Genomic DNA, 13,721 nt, shown 5'->3' with positions numbered 1-13,721 from the left:
CACGAAGCCAGAAATTAAACTTTAGTCAGGACAGCTTCGGGAACACAGACGAGGTATTTTCTACTGCAACTAAATACATACTTATGTGTCCTAATAACATATACAATGCTTTGAAAAAGTATACAAACCCCTTCCAATAATTTACATTTTATGTTGTTACAACCACAAGCTTCACAGTATTTCATTAAGATATTATCCAACAGTCCAATTTAAAGTACTTATCATTGAAGTGGACAAAAAAAGAATGCAAGGTTTTAAATGTTTTTTGTAAAAAACAAAACAAAAAAAAGAAAAAAAACATTAAAAGTGTGACATGCATTTGTATTTGATGAGACATGCAAGGAGATCAATAATCTGAGAATCAACTCAGAGGCTCAAAATTACAGTCTTATGTTGTGGAAAGTTAAGACATCAATCCTGAACATGCCATCTCTACAGGGGAAAATGGTGATGGTATCATGCATTGGAAGAGGGGCTCTTACAGCCAGAGTTATGATTCTCACGGTCTGGTGTCCTCCGTCTTTTAGACGTACCTGATTTCATTGGTTAAATTAGCTCCTTAGCATGGTACTAAGTTCTACAGAAGACTGCAAACAACTCATTTAACATGCGGGGAGCCATGGAAGCATCTGAAACAACCAGAACGCCAGTTCTAGAGGACTGACTTTGGACATCACTGGTTTGGATGAAAGCATATTTAAGCCTTAGAATGCCCTAAATGCACAGCCGTAAGTCCAGTTTGACTGAGCTTGCATTACATTTGCAAGGAAAGATGGTTAAAGATGTGAACAGCGAATGGAAAAATAATCAAAGATCTGGACCTGTAATAGTAAAGAGAAGTGGTTCAACAAGACACTGAGTTATCAGGAGAATAGAGGAGTAGATAAAAATGCATAGCACACTTACAGATTTTGATTAGCAAAAAATGTTGTAAACTAGACATCCTTTTTGTTCCCATCAACAATTACACATTAGTTTTAGCTGGTTCATCATAAATCCCAGTGAAATTCATGGACATTTGTCCATTTGTCCATGTGCAAGGGGCTTGAATGCTTTTGCAAAGCAATGCACACCTCTTAAACAGAACCGTTTAAGTGAGTTGTACAAAGCTCAAAAACAGGAACACTGAGCATAATCTCTCCCTAACCTCTGTCTATGGCAGCAGCACGCAGCCACCCCAAGGCTGTGTGCTACAGTTTTACCCCAAGAAACTGCCTTTCTTGGTAATCTCAGCTGCTTAGAATTTATTGAAAAGTCGGTAAATCATACACTTTAATTCTTGTTCCACTTCCAGAACAGACAAGGCCTCTGCCAGCAGCATTAGGAGAATTGCTCTCATCTGTTTGACGTTCGACAATTGGAATTTTGACTCATTTGTGTAATCCATTATGAGGAGGTGGACTGGACACTCAGGCTGAATCAATGTGATTCTCCAACACCTCCTATCGATTCAGACCAGTCTACAAGTGCAGTGTGGAGACATATTAAAGAGCTAATAAAGAAGAAGTAACAATAGGAAAAAGAAAAAAAATCAAAGATCTTTTGTGAATTGTTATTTTGTGCATTTTGTACCTGGAGCCCAGGGCTTTAAAAGAATGGCTTATTTAGAATCTGGAGCACAATGGGTATTTTTCTTTTTATTTCAGGCTTGAGGAAAATTTTTCTATTCAGCGTCCATGGCTATGAACAAGATATCAGGACTAAGCGACACGGTCAGATGTACACAAATATGCATGCAAACACAATTTGCACGACAAAATATGTCAAATATTGATTGTTGCCTGGCCATATTTTTGCATTTGTGCTTATACATATACCAGCACTGGGTTGCAGTGCACAGCAGGCCTCATTTTCCTCAGATAAGGTCAATGTTTATGATGCAGCAATAAGAAAATGACTGGAGAAGAAGAAAATCTATCAGAGTTCCATCATAAAAAAAACCACATTGCTTACCACAAATAACCACAAAGGTCCATCTCACATTTGACAAAGAAATCTTAATAACCCCAAATACTTTGGGGAAAACAGTTTGTGAACTGACAAAAGTTTAACTTTTTGGAAGGGATTCATCCTGTTGCATCTAGATGCACACTAGCCAACAAAGAGTTTCACAAAAAAGAGCATCGCTAATTCAAACACAGTGACAGTAGAGTGATGATCTGGAGCAACGGGGCTTCAAGATCTGGATAAATTGCAATAATTGGCTCCCTCTACTTAAGGAAAATATCCAGCCAGCAGTTGGTTGAATTAAACTGAAGAACCTTTGAGTTAAGCAGCAAGAGAATGATCTGAAGCAAATTAGCAGATCTGACCTCTCAACGACTCAAGTGGTCTAGTCAAAGTCCAGAATTAAATCTGACTGAGAAACTGAAGAGTGACCTACAACAGTGACCTATAATAGTTCACTCTTGCCTGAAAACCCTTTTACTTCACTAAACTCCAACCAACTTGGTTTGGGTTGTGTTTCTCACCTTAATTAAATAAAATTGTTATTTGAAATCCTCATATGAATCTGTTTTTTTATACTTACACCGGGTATATTTGTTTGGCACTAGACGACAGCCACCAATTTGTGCATTCTGATAAGCTCTATTCAGTAAAGTTGATCAGAAATGCTCCGTGGATAAAACACTGTGTTACTTTCAAGATATTTTCAAGTTGAGCACACTGCAGCGAGGCTTAAAAGAAAAAAACCAGCTCCTGCAGCGAGGAAAGGCATTTAGCCCTCAAAGGGGGGTCTCATGGATGACTCTGGAAGAGCACAGCTGGAGAAATTATTAAGACACGCTCACAGTTATACTTTCTCTGTTGATAATGTGGCATGGAGAAGCTCGGTTTCTAATAACTGACTTTTATCTCGTCTCTTTAGGATCAGATTTGTGCGTTAATAACGCTTGATGTTGAACACGCAATGTAAAGAGATTATTTTCGGGGAAACAGCGGCGTACTGTAGCTCAAAAGTGACTGCCCTGTTTCTGTAATAAGTTAATTGTGGTCTATTTTTGTTGCCCCACGCTTTAAAAAAGTCAGACCATCACCATCATGCTACTGTTAAGCAGTAAAAGAGAAAAGAAAAACTGGGCCACAAAGAAAGAGTCCTGCCAGTGTTTATACTTGGTGCTTAACGCAGAGCTTGGTAACAAGAGGAGTTACAATAATACATAAACGGGCTGAGAAATGAACAAAAGGAGTTACTCATGCATGTATTTTTTTTTCCCTCTCTTATGACCAGTTTAGTGCTTCCTCCCTTTTAAGCTGAGGACTATTCCTTGTCAGGCAGGTGCCCCCTAGTGGTAGAAAGGCAGAACATAAGCATTTTTGTGCTGCTATTTTTTATTTTTTTTTCCCTTTTACAGACCCCAGATGATTTTCAGATATTTTCCATGCTGTAATACTCTAGGGCTTTAAAAAAAATCGAGAAACAGAAGACAGCAAAAACAAGAACACTTGAAAGGGGGGGGGGAAAGCCAAACCATAGGTAACAGTGAGGCCAAGGCACGCAATAATAATAATAAGCTGTCGAGGAATTAAAATAAAGAGTGGGTGTCAGCTCGTTGTAAAACTTTTAGGTGTGAAAACGGTGGGACTTCTTCAGCTTATTTGTCTTTGTTGCTAAAGTTATTCTTCAATTTGGACATTGGTTTCCACGGTGTAGGCTGTATGCCAACAGTGCCACAAGCTCCCTTCCAAACGCATTAATCACTGATGGCTTGATTAGTACAGATTAGACTGGCTCTCGGGTGATAAACAGAGGTGCAGGACAGACAAAACATTTGCGTACAGGTCAGAGTGTAAAGGGCGAACACATTCAATAAAACGGGATCATCAATTTCAAACCACATGTTATGGGCAATTAATTTTAGGTATCAAATTAGGTGAAGAGGGGGAAAAAAAGCATTTCACTCCTGTGGCAACACTAATTAGCTTTTTTTTTAAATGTTAAAGTGAAACTTATTCTATAAACTGCTTTCCATACGGTGAGGAGGAGTTTAGAGCAGCAGCGCTCTGGTTTCTGCTCTGATCCTTGTCTTTCCAACTTGTGATTAACCTGAGGAAGATTATCTACGACCAGAACTAGAAACGGCATCACTCACCTTCTTCCGGGGCTGCCATTTCATCATATTTGTAAACCAAAATGGAACAGCATTAAGATATCAGGCTGTGTGAGAACGGAATGTAGGCTCAGAGAAATCCAGAGCGCAAGTCATGCTGCCGCTCCACTTCCCTCGATTTTGCAGCAAATTTTTCCCAAGAAGTGGTGCATGATGGTGTGCGATCGAGTCTCAGCTTTGCGGCAGTTTTCTCTCTCTTTTTTCCCCCTTCTTCTTTTTCTTCTTCTTCTTCTTCTTTTTTTATCTCAGGTTGGGCGACAGCACAGTCAACGCAAATCACACCTCGGGTTACATCCACACTTGAGGAAATGTAAATCACAGACCCGGTTAGAGTAGACTGGTGATATTTAGGTGAAAGGTTCCTACGCGTAAATCCAAAGTGGAGCGGCGCGTTAAACCCACTCCCCTCCTCAGCCGCGCTCGGGTTCGGCGCCCCCTAGAACCGATCCAGACGGTGTGTAGAGAGTGATTATTCTTCAACTTTTCAAAACGAGGTCGTTCCTTCAAACTAGGCTGCACAGTCAGTCCTACGCCGCTCGCATAAAGTGGAATCTTCCTGACCGATTCAAGGAAAACGATGGGAAGACGACACGCGTGCGTAAAATGCAGAAATATTCATCACAGTGATCAAATTCCGTTCCCCCGCCGGCTGTAGATGCACACTTTTGGAAGTAGAAGTGGAGGAAGAGTTAAAACTGAGCCCGGTGGAGACAGGCGGTGAGATTCACGGGAAGGAGATTGTACAGCCTCACACACGAGAAGAAGAAAAAGAAGGAAAAAAAATCCCTGGAATTTCTGTGAGGCTGTACTGGAAGGAAACCCTGATTCCTGCAACAGTAACAAATTGGAACTACAGCTATTTGGTGACTTCCTCCCCTGCGCTCCTCCAGCCTCGCAGTTTACAGACTTTGAGCAGAGGAGCCGAGCTGTGGAGATGGAAGGAAGCAGGGTCATAGCGCCGACGGCATCCCAAGTTGCCAAAAAGTGCGCCTTACGTTTACGCAATGTGCTGATGGAGCCGCCCAGGCTGGAGACTGGCTGTGGATTACAGCAGACTGACAAAGAAATGGAGTGTAGATGCATATAATGTAAAAAAAAACCTTCATCTTAAAACTTGGTTTAGTCCAGTTGGAATTTGTTCTATGTGCTTTTAAATGAACACCTTGTGTGACATTAAAGCCACAAGACACGTTGGACCGAGGTTTACTAATACTCGTCATGGGGATATAAATCAACGTTGAGTATCCTCTGCGTAAAAGTATACTTAAAAGTATCAACATCTTTAAGACCAAGGAGATGTTTGCTGACTTTTCTATAATAATAATAATAATAATAATAATAATAATAATAATAATAATAATAATAATAAATTAGTGTCTTTCAAATTGCAGAAAACATGAACCGCTCTGAGAAGAAAGCTGATTTCTGGCTCTGGAAACCATGTAGCAACTCGTAATTTTGCAAAAGAGTTAACAAAAGGGCATCAAAATTATAGACCAAGATCTTCCAAACATGACAAATACAACACGTCTTCCAAAGAAATGACTTAAATATAGCAAAAGGCCCATCTCGCTCTGCCAATATTTTTTTATTTCCATCAGGCACAAAGGTTTAAAAAGCATTAGGTTCAGATCAAATCCATTCCTAAGTGGTACATATCCTCAGTGGGAGCCCTGAACGCTCATAAACCCTCATTATCTGCTTTCTTTAGCAAGCTTGATCTTATTCAGGGTCTTTATTGATGCATATTTTATCTGTTTATTCATTTATGTAATTGGTTACTTTTTTTAAGAACACTTTTTATGTTTGTGTATTAATTGTCTTGTCCCTTTTGAGCTCCATGTCAAGCTAAATTGCAGGTGATATTTATCACATTTACCAATAATTGAATTATTGTGTCCACTGGCAAATTTTTTGGCCTAATATTTGGCTATATTTGATATTAGTCTTGATACAGAGGTCATATACAAATATCAAAGTTCACAAATGTAAAGGTTGAAAGCAGGTTGCATTTCACTACCTTTATGTTCATCTGTTTTACATAGTCTGCCCACTCGTGTCCAAATTTTAACCCGAGTCAAACTGCAACCGTCAGAGAAAATTAATCTGGTTTGGATGTTCAACCCAGAACCCACCATGGCTGAAGGTGATTATAAACTGGAAAATGCTCAAACCCCAGTGTCACAGCATGAAACAAACTGGGCAGAACTTTCTTTGCAAAGTGATCTTGAGTGTTGTGAAAGACACTTGTATGTAAAATGTATTACTGTTAAAAATGAAGACAAACTTGTGCAGCTCTGGCCAACAAAGAAACATAAAGGTACAGCTGAGTTACTGTGGATTAGAGAAAATCTATAACAATCCGAAGTTCTGCACTAATCTTATTTTAAACACCACTTGAGATTTTCAAGTGATGCTTAAAATAAGAATCTCAAGTTAAGAGGTCGATGGTTAGTGTATGTACAGTAAGCTGCTCTCTTTTTACCACAATAGTCGACCGAAAAATCCCTAGTAATGGTTGAACATTCATTCTGCTTTATCCATAATTTTATATTAGAAATATCAACAATATTTCTGCTGTTTTTTCTACAGTCCACCTTATTGCAAGTACTTCATTGGATTTTGCCTTCATAAGTCATTTATAGTATCTTCCTTCTATCAAGGTGAACATGATAAGAGTATTGTTGTTGCTGCTAATAGCTTTGAGTTTCTGTTTCATGTGGAGGTTCATGAGTTGGACTATCACAGTCAAAAAACAAGCAGACAAATATAAGAGTGAAATCTGCTCTTGATGCTGCAATGCCCATTTCCAGTTTAAGTAACTTAAAATATATACACAGGGCAGCTCTCCCATGCTGCACTGCAACGCTGCCATGGTCTCCATCAATAGAAGCTACTGCCCTTGGTTACTTTTTGTGAAAACTGATTGAATTCATGCACAAAAAGCACAACTCACACAAGAGGGAGAACCTTGGATGCTGAAGACACGCATAAAAAAAAAACAACATGCAGAGGTTTTTTTTCTCCCGTTTCTTTCTGCTGAGAGCTGCTGTCACACTCAGTTTACAGTGCAATATTTTACCGTACACTGCCATCAGATGCAAAACGTTGCCAGGGATTTTTATTAGACATTGTTTGGCTGGAGAGAGAAAAGCTCTGACACGCTTAAAAAGAAACTTTTTTTTTTTTTTTTTTTTTTTGCGGGCTGAACAGAATTGAAAACAGAGCACAAGGTTGATCTGGAAAGAGCCTGTTGGCCAAGATCGATACCACAGTTACAGAGTGAAAATAGTTTTCATTAGTTTTTACGTCAAGTGGTCGTGACCTCAGTTACTGGAAATAAATAGCTGCGTTGCATACAGCGCCCTGAAAAGGTATTCATAACCCGTCACTTTGACACATTGCAACCACAAACTTAAACGTATTTTCTTTGAATATTTTCAAGGGTAATGAAAATAAACCGATGCAAAGCCATAAAGTGAAATACAGAGTGAGAAAGGGTTTTCAATTTTTATTTTTACAAGTAATAATATACACTCAACCCTCAAGATCACTTTTTAAAGGCACGCATAAAGTATTAAATCAAACCTTACGCTAGTATCCCTAAATCAAATTAAGTGCACCTCCAGCTTTCAGAATCCGATTCATAAATTGTCAGAGAGAATTTATGAATCACTGACATAAATTGGTAGAAGGCACCTTCACAATGGTTCTGCGAAGGCCTCGTTAGAGAACATGGTGAACAAAAGCATCATGGAGACCAAAAAATGTACAGGTCGTTGTGAAGAACTTTAACCTGGCAAAAAATGAAAATGTAGTCTATTTCATAAAGCACTGTTCAGCGTGTTATTTAGACAAGGACAGAGTATGACACAGCTGTACGCCGTCCAATACATGGTCATCCAGCTGAGCTTACTGAGAACATGAATAAAAGAAGAAACCTGAAGGTGCGTGGGAATTCTGGAAAAGCTGCGAAGATCCACAGTGAGGATCTGCTTAGAGAACAACCATTCAGCTCTAACTCTGCAAATCTGGTATCTATGAAAAGGCGGGAACAGGAAACCTATTGTTTAAAGAAAAGTCATAGGCAGCATTCCACCATGAGTCAGGTGTGCTGGAGCAGGGCCACAATATAAACATGCAAGAGAAAGTACCAAGTTCATGGAGTACAGATGTAGAAACATGCGGTAGAATTGTTGCAAAATGCTACGTCTGGTTTAAAACTAGCACCGGCTGCACATATCCCTAAGCACAACATCCAATGTAAAGCTTGATCAGATCTGCATCATGATGCGAGCTGACGTTCACAGACGCTCTCTACCTGATCTGATGGCACTTGAGATATTCTGCGAAGAAGAAAGGGGAAAAATTTTCAATCTCTAGATGCGCAAAACTGGTCGACGTGTAAACCGAAATACCCGCAGTCTCAATTGCACTGCTAGGTGTTTTTTTGTGTGTTTTTTTTTCAAAGCAAAACATCTACACAGATTGCAGTTTTCTTTTTCTAAAAAACAAAAATGAAAACATGTATGGGTTATTTTGTGTTAGTCTATCACAATAAAAAAAAATCATTTAAAAATATTTACAGTAATAATATGACAAAAGGTGGGAAAGTTCAGGATATTTTCAGGAAACAGAACGTTTCTATTCATAAGAACTTATACTCTATGAAAGTGAATTAGGGAAATGGTCGATACAGAAGCTTCAACAATGGGCTTGTGATTTAAATTGGTTTAGGTAATGGACTCTGTGGAGCTGTGGGCTGGTCAATAAGCTTGACTCTCTCAGGGGTCAGCGTGGTCCCACAGTGCGTCTTGGGGTCAGGCGGATGACAAAAAATGAGTGGGAGGAGGGGGCAGGATGCCATATGGCCTTATGGACAAACTCCTGCTGTGCACAGAGTGTCCACTTGGTGATCCACATGGATGAACAGGAACAAATGTTTGACAACACCTATGCACACACAGCTGACACAGTGCTTAAAGCGCACAGAGGGAGGGGAGGGGCAGGGTTAATGTTACAGTAGCTTCACAGCTTTTTATTCTCTTAAAATGCTATTTTATCTAAAAGTTGATGTAAAAAAATAAAAAATAAAAAAGGGCTCTCACGACACGCTAAGCACCTCACTACAATTTTCTTTTAACCACACACTGCTTACGTCTAAAATAGGTTTACACAAGAAGTTGCTTCGTAGAAGGCGCTTAGAGGACCAATCACAGGCCACTTCAGCGTCGCCGTTAAGCAACAGCCTCTCTTCGTAGCAAAGCCTGTCATCTGGCATCTCCATACAGCAGCGGGCTCCCTGTGCGTGCCTCTGCTTTCCCAATCACAGCCGCACAGGAAATCAGACTCCAGCCTTCAGAGGGAAACAAAAAACGGCCTCTTTCATTTCCCACAAGTTGGAGCCGTTCGAGAGTTTGTGCTTCCTTTTCTTGTTCGTGCCAATCACGCCCTCAAAAATGTCTCCTCCGAAGGTTCTGATCGGAGCCTGATGAGTGAGCCGCTCTTTGAAGACGGCTCTGCTGTGCGCCGAGCAGCTGCAATATTACAAAAGCCGGAGCCGTGTAAGGCCCGTCGCCACCTAATGCTTCTTCCACCTGCAGAGCATGTCCTTGTTTGGGAGCTTGCATAAATCCAGCACAGCACAGCTGACCAAAAGGATAAACGTCAAGGAAAACTGTATGCAACGACAGAGGATGTTCGTGAGGGGGGGGAAAAAAATAAATAAATAAATACTCAACGCTTTTAAAAACCTGACTGAAGAGCAGCTCACTCTAGTTGCTCTCGTGAATGTTGGAAGCATAATTAATTACTACACAGGCCCTCGCTTTCGAAGTCATGACACTGGGGTGTCTTTGTGTGCTATCTGTCCTCTGTCCATAAACAATGGTCTTTTAATTACAAGCACTGGAGTTTCAAGGCAATAAATTTCACAGCAGAAACATCTACACCCGTGTCCTCACTTAAAACTGGATAGATACATTCACACAGTAAAACGCTCCAAAGCACAGTTAAAGACTTGACATCCTATGAAGATTTGAATGCCATTTTGTTTAGCAAAGATTAGGGAGTCAGGAGAAATGCTTTCTGAAAGCAGCAGCATGGAGACCTAGCAAACCAGCACCCAGCCAAGGGTAAACTGTCTGTAGCTGATCACTCTGGGCACTGACTATAGTGGGACAAAAATCTCTTTCAAAGAACAGAGTTCTGGCACCAGCATACCTTTATCACTCAACAACTGTGCCGCTGCAGTACTTTTGAGATTGTGTGAAACATTTGTGTGTCTGCTCTGCAGTTTCACATTGGGTCACCATCCAAATGCCAGAGCTTTTGGGTTTTAGAGAAATGTTTTTAAAAATTAGCTATCTGCTATGAAAACAAATGGAATACCAGATGGCTATTTATTCATCCAGTGGGCCTCCACCTGTTTTTGTGGATTTTTCTGTGGAGTGTAGCAAAAAATTTGATTGTGTGTGAATTTGTTATTTTACAGCATGTCTAAAATGTTCAAACGGGATTGGTACTTGACATGCTACTGACTGATATTTGCAAAGCAGTCGATCCAGGAGCACCATTCATTTCCTTGGCGCTGATTAACTTTACCCCAAAGAGCAGAGCTAAGGAAGACCATTGATGTTAGCGCCTGCTTTATTGCAAAGATTGTTTCCACTGTTTGTATTAATGCATATTATGGCATATCAGGTGTTTGAACTATTAAATGAGGTACACAGGCGTTTTTATAGGATGCCTGGGACACTGTATTTCACTGTATTTTTATGGGGTTGCATTAGGAAGGGTGTCAAGCGCAAAACTCCTGCCAAGTCTGTGTGCACGCAGCTGTGCAGTGCGGGTGGAGCCGCGAACAGGACAACAATAACATGACTGTAAAACTTCATATTTGTTCTTTAACAGGTATGGCAAAAAAAGAACAAAAAAAAATCACAGAAGGCCACGAGTAATAAATTAGTATGCTTTAAACACTAATAAACATTTTGTCAGGCGAAACATTTATAACACAGGAATGTAATTTAGAATATTTGATAGATTACATCCATAAAAAGACATGGCAGTTGGATGAATCTGTTTTGAGGCGCTTAACAACACCGTAACAATAAAAGTGTTAAACAGCAATGACACCCACCACTCTGTTTCTGTACATCACTGAAAACAAATAACCCTCATCAGCATTCATTCATTCACCTCTTTTAACAAAGCTGTTTTGGTGGATGATGTTGTGTCAGAATTTAGCCTGCTGTGGAATATGTGAGATGGACGACTATTTGTGTGTGTGTGCGTGTGTGTGTGAGTGCATGTACGGTTGTGTCTTAGCAGGAGCTTGGTGTTGATTAAGTGTCTGGAGCCTGAGGGGGGATAATGAGAGCCTCTAATTAATGAGCCTGTGCATATCTCAGAGTCACAGAGTCCTATCTGCAGAGAACAAACACGCACACACACAAACCTCAGCGCACCGCTGGGATCGTTCCCTGCCCTCCACATTATTTTCTCCTGGGAAACCCAGCTGGGAGTGTGTCACTCTGGCTGCTGTCCCTGATGAGTGCCCTCTAATAGGGATGGATGGGGGTTACGGGGCCACACTATGAGAAGGTCACATGCGCTGGCCACCCAACGTGCCCTGAGCAAAGGTTGATGTTAGAGGCTTGGAAAAACTATTCAAAACGGTATTTGTTTTCTGGGTTTTGTCCACGGGGAGCAGAATAATTCATCTTAAGAGTCGACTAATGTCAGGGCAGAGTGAAGGCAAAACACCCACTCAAACTGAACTGAGCTGTTCAGATGAGATTCCTGCCCGTTAAACAAACATATCCAAACTGTGGGATGAATTTGGACTGAATGGCAGAAGCTGTTTGTGTAAAGAATATATGCTTTTAACACCTTCACAGCGCTCTCTGTTTGGCCCCCCCCATTGATCAGCGGAGTGCATGCTCAGCAATATGAGCAGCAACCTCTCATTTCATGTCGCATCACATTCAAGATCACAAACTGGGAAGAAATCACGTTACAGCAGGGACACAGATCGAGCAAAGCTAAACATTTGCTCACCAGAGCACAAAACCTGGCAGTGGTCCTTGTGCTCAAGCCCAATATATATATATATATATATATATATATATATATATATATATATATATATATATATATATATATATATATATATATATTGTAAATGCAATTCGCAGCTTCCCCCAAGTGGGAATTTGCCATTCTCTCAATCTCACTAAAAGAGAAAAGTCCCCAAAAAATGTTTCCAAATAAATACAGAAAGAGGAAAATGAAAAGGTCCCTCAACGAAAAATAATAATAATTAAAAAAAAGGAAAAACAGCATAATTCCTTCCAGTAAAATGAAAAACAGTGTGTGTTTACGTTAGTGTGACAAAGCTCTGCGGTAACTGCAGTAATTATGAGTTTCGCCTGTTGGGAACCAAGTAGGAAGTTGTGTGACGTTACGGAGCGAAAGTGCTGGATGGGTCATTGGAACGTGCACCGCAGTGGCTGTCTTAAAGCAGCCCTTATTACTGTAACCATGACAACAAAGTTGTCTTCATCCTCCCTTCTGACTGCCAACTGTGTGGCTTCCATATAGAGAGTATCAGATAAAACGCGAGGAAATATAAACAGCACCGGGATGTTTATGCAGTTCTAACCATATGAGAGATTCTGCTTTCGAAACGGTGAAGTCGCAGGACTCGGCGCACAGCTACGCCCATAAACACGGTACCATGTGTTTTACCAAACATCTACATCTGACACAAAAAAAGTCTAAGCAAGAAGCTTTGGAACAAGCAAAAAGAGCAGGAGAAGAAGAGGAAGGAAAGGTCAGAAGGAAAGTTGTTGGGTCATGTTAAAATCCAAAAAGATCCCAGAAACAGGAACAATTTGAGCCTGAAAGGCCTGAAGGAGGTTAAAGGCACCGAGGCGCCCCATTAAATGACCCTAAATCACTCTACTCTAGTGTTTCCTTAAAGTCTGGCTTCTGAGCTACAAAATAACAGAGGCTAGTTTAACAATAAGCATTAAACAAAGGTAAAATGACGGTGCGACTGGCTCAACCTTAAGCTTTGTTTAAAATCTGACATTTACAGCGTAAACATGTCGCAGTGACTTTTTATCTAATTTAACTTCGGAGGATAATATTGCATTGACCTCACACACAAACCCCAGTGGGATTGCAAACCCAATTTTGAAAACCAATGCTCTGCAAAAAAAACCTGTTTACACATCAGCTGTTTCAGGTTTGGCACTTAGCGTGCAGCAGACAGATGTTATTTTCAGTTCTGTTAGCTTCATCGTCTTTCTTAGGAAATATGTTATTTGTTCTTGTCCAGAACAAGTAATGTAATCACTGTAATAGTGAGAGTAACATGTATAAATTCACTTGATGCTGCTAGTTGATTCTGACAGCTCAGACTGGGAGCAATATGAGTTTAATTTCAATTCAATATATCATTATTATTATTTTAAGGAGAGGTAATACCAATGGCTTTCATATTTGTCAGTCCTGTAGTCAACACAAGTCTAAGACTAGCTGTATTCAGATCTTACCCTTTGATACAAACATGTTTCTACTTACAAGTTAATTAATCCAAAG

The 13,721-nt window shown here is 40.2% G+C and overlaps 1 protein-coding gene across 3 annotated transcripts in view; it reads right to left on the bottom strand.

The window, feature by feature from the left end:
• LOC103470552 (tetratricopeptide repeat protein 28) overlaps positions 1-13,721 on the bottom strand; it is a 229,100-nt gene that overhangs the window by 151,490 nt on the left and 63,889 nt on the right. The window contains exon 1 of one of the 3 annotated variants that reach the window (XM_008419087.3): positions 4,095-5,038. The exons of the other annotated variants lie outside the window; for them this stretch is intronic. Coding sequence (XP_008417309.1) covers positions 4,095-4,121 — 27 coding nt within the window. The 5' untranslated portion in view covers positions 4,122-5,038. Of the gene's footprint in view, positions 1-4,094; positions 5,039-13,721 lie in introns of those variants that run through there. 3 annotated transcript variants of the gene reach the window in all.

Source organism: Poecilia reticulata, chromosome 9 (genome assembly GCF_904066995.2).
Source record: "Poecilia reticulata chromosome 9, P_reticulata-male-v2, whole genome shotgun sequence".
NCBI lineage: Eukaryota > Metazoa > Chordata > Actinopteri > Cyprinodontiformes > Poeciliidae > Poecilia > Poecilia reticulata.
Note: the sequence above shows the minus strand (reverse complement) of the source record. Positions and strands in the feature narration are given on the sequence as shown.